The sequence below is a fragment of the Pempheris klunzingeri genome, chromosome 19 (genome assembly GCF_042242105.1).
Source record: "Pempheris klunzingeri isolate RE-2024b chromosome 19, fPemKlu1.hap1, whole genome shotgun sequence".
NCBI lineage: Eukaryota > Metazoa > Chordata > Actinopteri > Acropomatiformes > Pempheridae > Pempheris > Pempheris klunzingeri.
The window spans coordinates 14,895,903-14,912,249 of record NC_092030.1 but is presented as its reverse complement, the minus strand read 5'-3'; the positions used below and the strand labels follow the sequence as shown (position 1 = coordinate 14,912,249).

The window sequence follows — 16,347 nt, the reverse complement described above, 5'->3', positions numbered from 1 at the left end:
TGAATTAGCAAGCCAGACGTTTTTGAGGCTGCGTTACAAAAGCACATAAACTATTCTACCTTGTGAAAGAGAACCACTTGGCACAGTTGCACTCAGAAGTTAACTTTGTAAACCTCTTTTGTAAAAATGTTCATTCCTCCCCAAAAAAGTTAATATGAGGATGACCTCGGAAATGTTCTTTGAACTAAAAACTAAAAATATAATCACATGTACAGGTTTAAAAAAATGTTGCAGAAATTTAGACCGACTACAGCACTGATACTTGGCAGAGGGATTTTACTGTAGCAATTACAAAGAATATTTATAAAGTAGTAGAAAACGGGCATGGGTGATGAAAGGAGAGGTAAACTCATAACTCCAGCAACATATATATGTGTACTGTATGTATATATCACTCAATGGGTGAACACAATTACAAATACCTGTCCAGTCTTACTCAATTTATTATAACTGCTCTGAAATAAATACTACCCTAGTGAAGATTTACCTATGATAAGTTCTGAGGCCAAAGCTTGGGGTATGGTTGGATTGGATTGGATTGCTTGACATATAAAGGTGAGTAACAAATGTGAGTAAAAACCTACATAAACGCACTACAAGATTCTTCCAGTCAAGTAGGGGCCATTTTTCTTGGTATGGTATGGGCCAACTTGGTAACTACAAATCAGTGCAAAGATGGGAGCGGTTTCTTCCAGGATGACTTTGTGATCCCAGTGTCAGATCTCAACCTAAGAGAACACCAATGGGACATTGTGAGATCTCAGACCTCTGAATTGACCCTCACATCTCTGACTGCTTCAGCGATTCAAAGAAGTGTGCTGCTGTGACACACAGCCGATGCCGATCAAAAATGGGGACATTGTCTTCCTGCATCACCAGCTAATTACGTAGCTACATTCATGAAAGACCGGCATGACCAGCATGCATGAGACTGACACAGCTGTACAGTTGCCCTACAGATCAACATACAGAAAGAACGCTAATCAGACCAGTTAGCAGCTCTCTGCCAACATCATCAAAATACCAAATGAGGAGAAAATCCACGTCTTGGCAGAATAATCTGCTAATAAGACTTGTTTGTTTGTTTGAGAGCTGTAATGTCAATCAGTAGGGATTTATTCTGCAACCATTTTGATAATTGCTTAATCAATTCAGTAATTTTTCATGTGAAAATGTCAACCTTTCGCAGGTTCAAGCTTCTCCAATGTGAAGATTTATCTTTGGGTTTGGGATTTTTAGCAGCATTTGAAGATCTCAGACGTGGGCTCATAATCAGCAAAATAATCATTAAACAGTAATAAAATAGGTAAATCATTAGTTGAAGCCCCAGTTGCCTTTTCTTTAGCTATACATGAGAGAGAGAGAGTGTGTGTGTGTGTGTGTGCGCGCGCACGCTGGCAGATGCACAGAGAAAATGAAAGTGTATTTATAGTCTTTTCCATTTGGCTTATGTGTCGCCTGGCCCCTCTGCTCCACTCTCTTGGGGAGTTTGGGAGACAGTTTATCTTCTGACTCCCTGCTCTACCTAACAGCCTGCCTCCACCTCTATGCAAATATTCTCAACGTCTTCCTTTGTCACACGTCATACTATCAAGTTTTTCATCACGTGACTCCAACAAAGCTCTTCTATTGTACACAACGATTACGGAACACCCACCTGTTAGGCGTCCTTCAATGTCTCCAGCAAACTTTTAAGACTATAGAGCTGCTTATCAAGGTTTTCACTTTGTAACCAATGTTTTACTCAATCATAAAATTAAGTATAATAGCTCACCGTTGAGTGACAGAAATTGTGAGATCTCGTCTAATGTGACTCCAGTGGTTGAGCTTGTGCAAAGCTGCTGAGTGCTCAGTGACAGTCTGAGTCTCTCTCTTACACACTCACATTCACTCCTTTGATGATTAATCTGATCTCTACACTGACTGTTAGTTTCTCCTCATCTATTGGTGATGTGTAGAGGTGAAACTGAGACAGTAATAAAACGTTAATCATGTTTAATGACCGTGTGGCTCTGCGGCAGCGTCACTGTTGCTCAGATTGACCGTCCAGGGAGATGTTTGCATTAAGGATAAATGATGGGACGACTGATGAAATTTAATCTCACAGTATCTTGTTACTTATGTCTGGTGCGATCAATCACGTGATCAAATTAAAACTTTTTGGTTGGGGTGATGAGTCTGGTAACATTATGGTAGTAATCAGATTTAAGTCAGTGTTTGGTGTTGCCTGGTTGGGTTTTTTTTTTTTTTTTTTTGTATTTTTGCATTTAATGGAAAAAAACCAACTTTCTTGTCTCACCAATTACCTGCTAACCTTACAGAGCATTGTTGAGTAGAAGAATTCAAATCACTGTGTCAGATGTTGAAAATGTATTCAGGTCCCATTCTGTGCTTCAGGATCTGGCTTATGTCGTCACTAACCTGGCTGAGACTTGCCGCTTTCCCCCAGGGCCAGTGGGCAGAAGTATGGTTAACTGGTCTCGGGTGAACTGATCAATCACTCTACAAGCAGGAGAGGAGGGTATGCCAGAACGCAGGCGATTGGAAGGAATGAAAAATGAGGGATAGATGAAGAGTGGAGTAAAGTGGCAGAACAATTTGTCCAAAATGGTGGGTAATTTTTGTAGATTGCGTGAAGGAGACAACAGATTACAGAAGATAGAAAGGGTGAAAAAGCAGGAATGCAAAGAGGGAAACAAACAAAAGACTACAGGTTGATAACTATGTCATTCAAACAACATGCATGGAACTACAGGAAGTGGTACCTAAAAAGGTGGAATGAATTGTCAGATATGATCATGGGAGGAGGTAGGATGCTAATATTCGATCATGGCTGTTGCTGTGGATGATTTTGTGTGTGGATGGAGAACGCATGGGCCCATTGGACCATTGTTTGACCCAGACTAGCAAATCGATTGGCCCGGGGGAAGAGAAGCCTGCAGGCTAGACAGTCAATAACACGGCCAAAGCTTCATACGGGCCACAACACACTGGTTTAATGGACTGTGGGGAGACAGATTTTGGCTGCCTGACTGAACATTTGCATTACTCTTTACACTGTTTGTTTTTTAAGTTTTAAGATTGATAATCAAAACTCAGGAACTTACTGAACGTGTGTGCAAACATGCATCCGTGAATTGAAGATTACAGACAATAACTCCGAGTCATCATGGCCAGAGGATATAAGCAGAAAAGAAGGTGGCTAACCGTAGGTGCACTTTTACTCGAGTGCAAAAATGCATATACACTTACCATGTTACTCCATGTGGTGACATTTGGTGTCACAAACTCTTTTATCCTAAAGAATTATCCCTCTAAAGTTGGCAGCTCAAATGACATTGAAGTGCTGGTTTATTTCATCTTATCACTTTAAAACAACAATATGTGGAAACTGCATGCACAACCAGGCAGGTAGGCTTAGTGTTTGACTTGTAATTGAAGATGATTTTAACAATAAATGTCCAGCAGGACAGTCAGAATAATGTCTAGATGTGTAAAAGCTCCTCGATGATAAACAGATAATCTAAAAAGGGCAAAAAGAAAGGGGGCAAAGAAGGTGCATATTAAAGCCTTCTTTGTCCCCCTTTTCTGTTGTGGAACGGAGGGTAGTAAGCAGCACATTCCAGTAAATCACAACTAATTTCAGCCCTGCTTGACGTGCATGCTAAAGTAGAAACACATGCAATACCTCCCCTTTCTTTTCCTTCCTGCCACGGCCAGCCTACACTTTTCCTCAAGTCGCACTCCATTTCTTTTTCTTGAGCTTTATTGAATACAACACTAAACCCTCTATCCTTTGCATACACAGTCAAACGATCAATATTTGTCTCCTCATTTCATCATCTCCTTCCGAAAAGTTTACTTTTCTTTTCTTCACCTGACTGTGTTGATACATCACACACAATACAACCAAAAATATCACACAAATATAACATCATCTCTTGGGTTTCTTACTATGTTGTACAGTCTATTGGTTGTACAACATGTTTGATAGCCAAGCATATGCAGTTAATGATGAGCAAACCTGCCAAGCCTCATAAAGGACAGTGTGGAGTAATGACAGGTGTGGAAGCCATCGTCTGTGTCAGCTCTCTGCTACAGTAACCTGGTTCCACAGGTTCATACCACACCTTTTATAGTCCGCTCTGCAGCAGGGTCACTTGGCTTGGTTGGATAGTCGCGAGGACCCTTCACATCACTTTTTCCTGGATCCTTGTAAATGTGCAATAAAGCCCATGAAAGCCTTTTAACACTAGCACTTATGATGACATTCTAGCTAACCTTGTTACTGACGGTACACTCTAGTACTCTTTGTAACAGGGCGTCTCTGGCTACAAAGAACATAAGTCATTTATCACACAGGCAATGGGCTAAGTTCTGAATCTTTTGTTCCTAAAGGATTTTTTCTTATATTGCATTCCATCAATCTGTGTATTTATGCTGTCAACTTTTATGTGTCTGTATATGTGTGTGTGTGTGTGTGTGTGTGTATGCTTTATTGACCACAAGATGGACAGACGTTTCTAGGAAATAAAGTTGTATTCTATTCTACTCTCCTCACTTCTGTCTCCCTTTGTAATTGTTACTACAGAGTTCCTGTTAGACAGAGATCTCTCTGATGAATGGTTTGCCAGTTGTCAGCCATAGTTTAATTCTGTCTAATTTCCTCTAATCTGAGCTTCTCTGTTATCTGTTCTGGAAGCAGGGACAGCCGTGTGCATGTGAGTCAGTGGGTCGTTCATTGAGCTAACCCAGTAGCACATTCGGCTCGGACAGAGATCAGACTGCAGGTTTTTGTTGACTATAATAACCTTGTTCTACACACACACATACACATGTGCATACACCAGACATACACACGTGCTCAAACACAAACTCTAGTGCTAATTTTGCAACATACAAGAAAACTCTTGTCAATATTTCAAGTGCACAAAACAAATAGACTGAAACCTGAGCAAACTGTTAGTCCAAGAACATATTTTTTGTTCTTTTCGTCTTGCCAGGCTTGCACTGTGCTCATCGCACAGAAACACAATACCTCTGGACAGGACCAATTATTCTCTGTACTTAAAATCAAGGATGAAAGTGCTTTTGTCCATTTGGTATAACTAAAATTTCCTCTTTTCAACTACAAATACAACCCAAATATTTTCTCTTTGCCTGTCTCTTAGCAACTGAAGAGCAGTTTTCCAATGACATCAGGGCAGGGAGCGAGAGAATGAGAGAGAGATGTTTTTTTTTTTTTTCTCCTAAGGACCTGGTTTCAATGAAGTCAGACTTGGGTGAAATTAGATTTCAGTGTGTGTACAATTGGAGCATATGTGTCAGTACAGTAAATTTGGTGACAGAGTGGCAGTGTTTGGGACTGGATGATAGGTTAAATGTTGCAAAGCATGACAAATAAATCCATAATCCATAACTGAGTATTGTAGGTAAACATGGGTGACTGAATAACTGGCTTAAATTTTGTTGAGTGACTTATTAAATGTGAAAAACCTTGAATGTCTGCTCAGTGTTTTTTCTTTCTTTTTTCCTGTCTGCAGTGATGTGTGGAGCCCACATTCCTGTCTTGATATTGCTTTGGCTGGCGAGAGATGTTAAGGCTATAGGACTGGCTGTGCACTGACATCTGACATCAACAGAAAAACATTCCCCGTCACAGAGTTAAAGTATGTGTGTGTTCGTGCGTGTGCGCACACGTGCATGTGTAATTACCGTCGGTCGTTCCTCCTGCGTCGGAAGAGCTTTTTGGTGTGTGCGATCTCAGCCTCATTGGGAAGGGGTGGGAAGACCTGTTGGAGACAAATCATAGATATGGCTGCTGTCAAGACCAGCACAGATGACTCTGTGGAAAACATCTATGGAATTCTTCACCATTGTTTAAGAAAAAGTACATAAAGTGCTTTTTTTTTCTTGAGGAAGACGTTTACCTAAAATCAGCAGTGGAAATACTGTATATCTCCATGGATTTCATTTAGCCAAAGATATCTGCAGCGAGCTTGTGTCTGTGTATGCTGTCCCTCCTCAGTGCACTGCTGCTGAACCAGCAGGCTGCAGTGATGGGAACTTTATACCCTGACATGTATGCTGGCATTATAGTCTACAACTACAAATGTCCTCATGGCCCCTGTATAACAGACTGTATGAATACATCTTCATGTCTAACAAATGTCAAGCGTCCTGCTCCATTCCACAAGATGACTTCACTATTACCATGGCCACTAAGAATGATTGGTTCCGATTGGCCGGTAGGTGTGGATGAACTTTTGGTGAGTGGACAGTATAACTAGACAACTATTACGCAGGTGTGTGGCTGAGTCTGAAATCACTGCCTTATTCTTTCCTCTCTATACACAATAGATACTCAGTATCTATTAGTGTCTAATGTGGCAACACATTGATCACTGCACAAAGCAGAGCTGACCGAACTGAGATTTCTGACACCCATGAATCATCATCATTTAGTTTTGTTTTCTCCAAAAAAAAACACACAGACAGGACTTACGCCTGGCCTTACGCTACGTAGGTTATAACTTTGCATTCTGAGTCTGACCTAATAGTTGCACCATTTGCATCAACAGGACTTAAACCTTCTTCTCAGTAAGACTGGGGATAAATCTTACACCTAGTCACAAGTCAAAACCTAGGCCGTTTCTTCAACGGTGCGCCTCGTACGGGATGATAGACGGCAGAGAGCTATTAGGGGCAGAAGCAATCATACATTTACAATGATGAGGAGCTGATTGAATAGTTTTGATTGTGAAAGAGAGATCTATTTCAGCTGTCCCCAGAGCTGCACTTTGTATCAGACCGCAGCACAGAGCTGTGTGCTGTGTCTACCGCCTGCCACGCCGTTACAAATAAAGAAAACAAAAATTGAATGGATTGACGTCTGGTGATCTGTCCTGATCAGCATCACAGACAGACAGAAATTAGTGTCTAATGTGGCGACACATTGATCACTGCACAAAGCAGAGCTGACCCAGATATGTGCCAGTTTTAGGACTTTAGTTATTTCCCCTTTTTCTTTTAAATCATTGCCTCATGGTGAGGTTTTCCTTGTCTGTTATAATGTTGGACTGCTTGGGTACAACAGTCAACAGCTCAATTCAATATTGTATTTCGATGTCTATAAAATTTCCTTTTCTTTTTGCTCTGATTCTCTATATCATTGACGCAAATGATCAGCAACTGCTGAAATTATCAGCAACAAAAATAGAAAGACAGAAGGGTACTGTAAACAATGTATCCTAGCAACAAATGCTGCCAGACAACAGCCATTGTGGCGTGGGCATTCACACAAACGGGTATTGTTAAGACTGGGCGTAGCTATGACTAGGCTTAAGTCTGGTTGGTGCAACTGGCTTACAGTCCATTCTAAAGCCTGGTCTTAACAAAGACCAACTTAGCAGTTAGGACCAGACTTAGTAAAGGCCAGTAGGTCAACTGGCCCCTGGTTCTTGTGAAATGTCCTGAAAATTAGGTATTAGCAGATATTTTTGATTTGGTATCTTGTTAGCGTAGCTTTAGTATATGATATCATGGAATGTGTCGGGTTATAATCTCTTACTTCTTAGTTCACTTCCTGTGAAAAAGACATAAGACCATCTGTCATGTATTAAACGTCAACCCTGTCAAACTGCACACTCCTCCTGTGCTCAGCATCACTATGTGCTGCTGTTACCATGGCTACAAGCGGCCTAGGACCAGCACTGTCGCATTTACATACAGTATGCAATGGTGTGCTGTGCATAGGGGATTCCCAGTCATTATGCTATAGGCAGATACTGCACATAGCATAAGATTAGGATGTGTGTGTGGCCCTGCCCCATCAACAGCCAAAATCAGTTAGTTTTAATGTCAAATGGTCATCAGGGATGCATGTGTATGTGCTGTGCAGCAGATAGTTTACAGGCTGATGTGAAGCAAAAGCCCCACATTTCCCCAAACTCTCAACCCAGTGCATTGTGAAAAAAAGTGATCACAGTCTGTAGGCCGGAGGTGTGGCTCTTTGCAGTGTATGCTCTTGGTACAATATCATTCACTTCCCTAGAGTTTGATCACAGGGGATACTGTCTCATGAAATCATTCATCACCCTGTACTGATAATTGTCTAATCCTCTCTTTTTATTGAACTTATCAGCAGTTACAACGCATATTTGGGTTATTCCAATCTTATATATCCCCACAGCTCTCCTTCCTATTAGCTCTTCAGTTAGACAGTGTGTGGAATTTTACTTCCATTTTGGTTTCCATTAGTGGAGGAGTTTTGGTGGATTTTGTACAGTCACAAGAAAAAGTCTTTTTTTCCCCCCACTGTGGCTTACAGTTAAATACAGAAAGAAAAAAAGACAGAGAAAAAAAATGAGAGCTGAAGGGTTATAGAAAATGTACACTGTTCTATAGTGCTGTAATGGCTTAAGGCAATCCAGTAAACCAGCATTCTTATGTACATATCAACCATGCACCATACCTGCATAGCATCGCACACTAAAGATTCAAACAATATTTGCAACAAGTCCATAGATTTCTCAGATTTAATGTTTTGCACAAACACACTTCTAGAAACACATTCTGTAGATATTCAAATGAGTTTGAGAGGGAGCTTGATATTTGATACGGTTGGTCTAACTTACTCTGTTAGAGAGGCTGCTGGGGGATCGTTGGGTTCTGATTGAATCCAGATGTGAGAGGCAGAAAGTGTGTGTGTGTGTGTGTGGGGGGGGGGGTGCACTGTATTCGTGTGGCACAGTAATATCCTAAAAAGGCAGACAAACACACACTTAAACTGTCTGTTAGTACAAAGCTTTACTCTGACCAGAGCGATTTAGAAGACTTCACATATAAACCCAAAAGTATTAATGCCTATGAAATTCAGCTTTTTGCCAGGCTTGTACTACTTGCCACTAGAGTGGTTTGACAGGGAGAAAAAGTAGGAGGAGACAGAAAAAGAAAGAAAAGGAGAAACTGTTGCATGTTTAGCTACTGTAGTTTTCCTCAAGGATATCATTAGTTGTAATTCTGCTTTCAAATGGTAACCAGATGACAAACACACACAAGCACACACTCAAAGGCTCAAACTATGCACACTACACATTTTTACCAAAGCCTTGTATTTTTCCATCACCCTTTCAGATTGCTTTAAATCTCCATCCAATAATACAAAAGCATATTTTGGACAGCAGCAGTGCATTAGAGAAAAGCTATAGACCCACAACTGTGTGCACTTTTTGTAATGCATCTGACAAAAATGGAGAAGGAGGAAGCGAGGGATGTAGAACTGTCTGTACGTCTGATAGGGAGAGGGAGGGTGTGTGTGTGTGTGTGTGTGTGTGTGAGAGAGAATATGCTATCTGCAGGTAGCAGCCGTAGCGGGGTAGATCAAAGAGAGGCGTGTGCTGTCCTGGTCGCGCGCCAGAGGACCTCTCACCTTGTGGCAGGCAGCGCGAGCCCTGTGGACGTGACAAGGATGGCGAGGGTGGGGGGGGGGGGCTGGTTGTGTAAGTGGAAGAGAGACTGGGAGCAGATAGAGAAAGAGATTTTGTATGTAGTTTTGTTTATATTTGCGGTGCAGATTACAAGAGTAAAGACTATAAAGATTATTAAGAGTCTGGTGAAGGTGTAGTTCGAGTAAACGATGTGAGTAAGTTAGAGTTGCTAATGTGAATGAGGGGGGCAATACAGAATGTGGGGATGGTGAGACAATTCCTCTTTACCCTATGATAAATGTGTTGCTCCAGGTACAGATCAGGATATAACACACTGAACAGCTGTTAATAACACTGACAGGATTTTATGAAGGTAGAAAGTTACTACAGCCACAATCATTTCATCCTCCATCACAAGCTAAACGCTACAATTATACTAATTACAAAGTAGATGGAAAAATTGCGAGAGCAGAAAAGGAAGTGGATGGAGGCAGATATTTGATGAAAAAAAAAAAAAAGACATATTTGACAATGTGATTCATGTAAGGTTTAAAAGAGAGAGGTGAGTCAAAGCTTCCGCTGAATGTGGGAAAAAGTTGAATGTTTTCATCCATGTTTTTATATCCTTGACAAATGTGTTGAATGACTTGTCTACTACCACAAGCATCAAACTCAGGTTTTGCAAACCAACAGCAAGTCTCAGCAATCACAGCGGCAACAGCTCACAGCTCACCCAACAACCAAAAAAAAAGATGATTGCAAATTGACTGAGGTGTGTGTATGTGTGTGTGCTTTGCATTATGTGCTTGGGTGTGCACGTCTGCCTTGAGAGGAAGTTGACGTACTCCTTTCAACATTCCGGGGAAAATCACAGGTCACTGGGAGAGGCTACCTGCGACGCTAACAGAGGGGCAATCACTCCACATAACCACGTAGCTCCTGAGCAACAATACAATGTAATGCATGATTCAGCTTCAAAAGCTTTGATCGAACCTCAAAACTGCAAATTATCTGACGTAACCCAGCAAGTATCTAAAAAGGGGTTTTTTTTTTTTCAAATGGCTTTACCAGAGGGGTCATTAACCTGAGTCAGATACCATTGTTGATCCATTCATAACAGTGACGTTGCTTTATTGTGACAGGGGTCTAAGCAACAAGGAAGGAAAGTAAGGAAATGAGAAAAGCGAACAGGGTTGGAAATGTGAAGAACAGAACTGGAGAGTAACGATTATAGAACTTTCTCTGCAATAGCATAGAAAGTGAAGTGCATGTCTTCCTGCCCTTTCTAGCATATAACAATTCTGGTATGATGCTCATTCAGTCAGTCCATTGTTTCTCTCGGCTTATTTATGCTGTGAGGGCCCTCAGCCAAGAGCAATAAATTTAAAACTGCCCCAGGGGTGGCATTACAGGACAGGTTGCTGAGAGGAGAGGAGAGAGAGAGCAAGTATGACAACAAGCAAGACTGTAAATACAAGATAGCAAGCATATAAAATACCCGGGAGGAATCAGAAATGCATATGCTGAAATCATTTGGACATTTTGCCAATCTATTAAACCCGAATAAATAATGTGGCACAGTCATTCATACTCCCTCAGATTTGTATTTCTCTTCTTTGTCCATACAGAAATGAGCTTTAATTATGCGTTGATGACTTCGAGTTTTGCAACTGTGATAAAATGTCTTTCATTTTCTTTCAGACACAGCTGCATACAACTATAACGTGTTTTAAAAGACAAATTAAAGCTGCAAAGGGAAAACAAAAGTATTTCCAACTGTACTTTCAAACCCAATACATTTTTCACTTTGTTAAAAATATAGATTATTATTATTATATATATATTTCTACATTTCTGAAAGGCATACTTCAATTGGCAGCGCGCTACAAGATGAGATTTTGCTGTACTTTAGACTGCACGTCAAAACAGATTCTTGGGCAAATAATGCCACTATTACTTGCATTTCAGTATGCTGAAGTGGGATTTGCCTTGAAGTTGCTCTCATTTTGAGCTCAATAGCCGCTCTAAATGTTGAAATTTTACAGCTCACTGTGTAATTTTTTCAACTACAATTTGAACTGTGTTGAATTCAAAGTCATTAAAATTGGCATTGTAGGATTCATAAGCACTACAGGGATCTGTAATGCTTTCATAATATTTAACACTAATTGATCAAAGAAATGCCCAAGTTACAGTAAGTACGACACCATTTGATATTAGCACTGGCAGGCTGTTGTCGTGATCCATGTCAGAAATCAAGTTAACATTTAGGATTTCTCGAATTGTTTTTTCCGTAAAATCCCTGTAGTAAAGGATTTCCTCCATGTTCCATGATCCCTGCTTTAGGCCTTTCATCTAACTTACTCTGCAGCTAATGCCTGCCACCGGTGCCAAAAGAAGAGATTTAAAGCTGCCACAGTAAGGTATGGTGGATGATCAGTGATAAGAGGCAAAAGATGTGAGCTCCTGACATCCATGTCTCATTTAATAAGTTATCGGAGGCTGGGGCCACAGCAGAGCGCAGACAGATAGGCAGGTACATCAAAGAACTCGGGGGGTCTAGCTACAGGAGGAGATGGAGCCATTGTGGGATCAAAGTGTCAGATAAAAAGAGGGAAAAAAAAAACCTGTAGTACCCTATAGAAATGTAATCATGCGACAACCACTGCTGCAGCAGCAGGTTTCACGTGCTTACAGCTCTGTTGTAGCTAGCTCTCTAAATGATGAAAAAAAGACTTCAATCATACGTGCTCTCTGGGTTACATTGACAGCCACCTCATCTTCTCTGCAGGATCACGCCTGATGCTTTGTGTCTGGTTTGCATTATGTTTGTCAAGACCGACTATGTAATGACCTCTACTCTTGCGATGACATTTTGTCTCCTTATGGTGAAACCAGACGATTTTATTTCTATACTGTCACCATATATTGACACTGTGGGCTGCAGTCAACAGAAGGGCATGAAGTTGTTCTCATTTCTAGCCTCGTAATTTCCCATCAACTGTTTCATTACTATCCATTCGTAATAGAATAAATTGGTTAATCATGTTTGTCTGTACATATTTACATATCCTGACAGTCATTCAGATGTGATACATTCAACAGATGAAGTCACTTATTAACTATTATTAAATATTAGCCACACAGGTATCCTGCCTTCATGCATTTACTGAAGTCTCCAGTGTTTCTCCCATCAGTGAGGCCAGAGAAGCACAGTGTACAGTGCTGATTAGGCCAGTATGTGTGTGGTTAACAGAGTGTAGGAGCCAAGCAGCAGTAGGTCCAGGAACAATAGCAGGAAGAGACCACAGGGAGGGGGCTGCCGGTCACCATGACCCCCTGGATATTGTTCTGCTGCCCACCATCATTTGAGGGATGGAGGGGAGGAGTGAAGAACGACATGAGGAGAGGAGGGAGGAGGACGGGGGCGTAATGATGGTGGTCAGAAGAGAATAGGAAAAAGGAAACAGCAAATAGGAAGAACCAAAGGGAGATGAGGTAAAAGATGATAGAAAAGACGTGCAGAAGACAAACCGGTGTGTTTTAGTGTTCCTGTAGGCTTCTGCTCATCTCAGTGTGTGTAAGTAAATACTAAGAGTGGAATGCACACAGACAAACTGACAGCTGACAGACAGAGCGCCAAAAAAGCCCACCCCGCCCCCAACGTCCCTTCTCGACTGGAGTACTGCTCTGCGGCACGTACACTTCCAGACAGAGGGGCCAACCAGTCTGTAATATCTCAGCTCCAGACTCCTGCTTTGTTCCCCTGTTGGACGGCTTTGTTCACAGACCGGATGTCTCCTAAATGACTAGCTGCTTTCTCCCTCTCCACTTAGTCTAACCCTACCCTTCTTTTCCTTCTCTGGTGCCCTCCATTCTCGAGGACATTTTTAATTTTGTCACAGACTGCGGGGAAGGAAGGCATTTCTTTGCAACGAATGATTTAGAGATAAAATTCATTTAATATGGACACGCAATTGTGAATGTACAGTTTATACATGTTTCCTGCCACAACTCAGATAGCCTCACTGAGAAATCTGGTTTACCAAGACCATGTTTTAAAGGGACACTTTGACATTTTGGGAAATCAGCTTTTTTTGCTTTCTTGCTGAGAGTCCAGATGAGAAGATGACTGCCTCTCATATCTGTACAGTAATTATGAAACTGTTAGCTGAGCATAAAGACCAGATAAAGCCTGCGTCTATCCAAAACTTAATATGACTACCAGTCACTACTTCTACAGCTCACTAATTAACTCATTATTTCTTGTTGGTTTCATCCGTAGAAAAACTGAAGTGTTAAAACTGATATTTCTACCTTCTGACAGAGCAAGGCTAGCTGTTTCCCCCTGTCTCCAGACTTTATGCTAAGCTAAGCTAATCGGCTGCTGGCTGAAGCTTGATATTTAGTGTACAGGTATTTTCATCTAGTTCTAAGAGAAGGAATAAAACTATTTCTCAAAATGTCAAACTATTCTCTTAACACGCCATATTTCGTTAATAACATTGCATGGCTGATCCTCATAGCTACTGCCTGGACTCCTGGTAACACTGAACTGACGGTCTTGCCAGCCAACACGTTACCTCATGGGAAAGAACACCGGGTCACAAAGGTCATACCAGTTGTACAGAAAGAGGCTCCCACTCGTTCTCAGAGGGAAAAAACTCCCACAGGTGCAACTATTATGGTCAAATACAACATGTTATCAAATGACTCTAGAAAGATCTGTGTGCATCATTAACTGGTAAGATACTTGTCAAAACATTATTTACATAGATTTTTTTTATCAAAATAAATGTAATGGCTTTAGCACATACTCCCAAAAAGCTGTTGATGTGTGAATAAGCAAACATTTGCTGGCATTATTTCAGATGAAATAAGTGTTGAGAACTAGGGATGCTCTGATTTATCGGCTGAACATCATTATCTGCCGATAACATAACAAATAAGATGACATTTACTGATGGCAGTAGCCGATGTTAGTCTGTTGTGTTGCATCAAATTTGCCCTGGCTAAATGTTATGTTTTTTTTCAGCGGTCGGACGAGCTAACAGTTAGAATAAAGAGCTGCTGAAACTGAGAAAAAGCCGCCGGCAGGAAACAAAACAAGAGGACAATGGGAGCCGTGCACATGTGCGGTTTCTTTTCAAATAAAAGCGAAAGAAAATTTTTGCCATGTGGGAGTATTACACTGGCACGGAGAAAGATCATATGCTCCAGTGACATTTCAAGAGGAGGTACTACAGGCAAGAATTTCAACACATCAAGTCTCATCACCTGTATGAAAAACTGACATGAAGAAATGTATGATTACCTGAAAGCCAGTTCAAAAAATGGAGAGATGAACGAGACATCCATGAAAGCACAAACCACCAACAGGTAGGTAGTTATATAGGAGGCAAAAAGGCAAGGAATCTTTTTCATGTGAAAAAGACATATTAGGTTGTTTCATAAATCTGTGTTTGAATTTGTGCTCATTCACAGATAGTGTAATGACGGGCTGACTGACTTTAAAACGGTTTGTTGTATAGTAGCAATGAAAGGTATAAATGCAATAAAGATATATGTAGGGCCGACAAATATAACAATATAAAAACACCCACAGCCGTTTCTTTATCATTAAGATTTTCCTTTTGTCTCCCTGGCACAAACAGGGGAATAAACAACATAAGAACAACATATCAGCCAAATTGTTATTTTAAACATCGGTAGTGGCCCAGAATTTCACAACCAGTGCATTCTGATTGAGAACACCCACACACATGCACATGAGTTGTGGCTGTCACAACAGTGAGCATCATGCTGACATGATCATGTTGATGAGCCAAGCAGCATATGAGAGATCGTGTGTCCATGCTGCAGCACAGTATGTGCCATGAGGGAGGGAATGGTGAAGGGAATATAAACATCTCCCGTCACCGAAATGTGCCAGTTTAATCCTGTTATTCTGAGAGGGAGGGATTTCTCTCTTTTCTCTATAGATAAATATATTTGGGTTTAGGATTGGTGGTCACATAAAACAAACAGTATGATGATGCCTCATTAATTAATAATGAACATAATCTTCACACGCCCTGGTCTGTATTGTCAAATTATTGTGTATAATGAATTTTTACTGTCATTTGATATCTGTAAATATTGAAATAATATTTTAATTCTTGATTCTTGGTTTATCTGACAACAACAGGCCATTACTAAAGGCAGCAGTAAAGCCATTAACTGCAGATTTTGAGGATGATGGAACACATTTCATAATCAGTCAACAAAAAAATCACATTAGTAACCTTATCTGTAAACTCTGACATTAAATATCAAAACGTGGAAAAGTTGGCTTAAGCTTAAATACTGTTTACCATTATTCATGCATTTACTCTGAAATGATCCACCTTATTACATTATCTTTATGTGCTGGTTTAACTAATTTCTATTGATTGGTCTCATTTTCAATAATTAGTTGTGTTTTTTATCCTTGATCCCATAATATTCTATATGATGTACGTTTTTTTTTTTAAGTATGTCTATTTTACTGGTTTTCTGCCTTATTTATTTTATTCTTATTGCTCATTTTGTGAAAAGTACTTTGTAACATTGTAGTATAAAAATGTGGTATATAAATAACCCAATCATTATTATTCAATAAAACAACGAATTGTGCACTCTTGCTGTTTATGTTTGATACCTGACATGAATCTACAGATCCAATAGTTGCTCTCTGACCCCTGAAAGCGTCTGGCATTGCGGCCTGACAGTGGACGTGAAGGTTATTACATGCACAGGATGACATTCCACAGAGGCCAGGAGAGGTGCAGGAGAATCTGAGGGCAAAAGGAGGAGGCCTTTTCTCACCGCGGCGCTCACACACCCCCACACACAAACAAGATGTTTTCCACATCCCGGGGCTATTTGTAAGTCTATTCTG

At 40.6% G+C, this 16,347-nt stretch overlaps 1 protein-coding gene across 3 annotated transcripts in view; it reads right to left on the bottom strand.

Annotated features, from left to right (window-relative positions):
* The window catches only part of ctif (CBP80/20-dependent translation initiation factor), a 42,090-nt gene that overhangs the window by 16,987 nt on the left and 8,756 nt on the right, over window positions 1-16,347 (bottom strand). For 2 of the 3 annotated variants that reach the window (XM_070850785.1, XM_070850786.1), the window contains exon 7: window positions 5,716-5,792. In XM_070850785.1, coding sequence (XP_070706886.1) covers window positions 5,716-5,792 — 77 coding nt within the window. Of the gene's footprint in view, window positions 1-2,421; window positions 2,503-5,715; window positions 5,793-16,347 lie in introns of all 3 variants that reach the window. The other variant, XM_070850784.1, reaches the window with a different exon arrangement.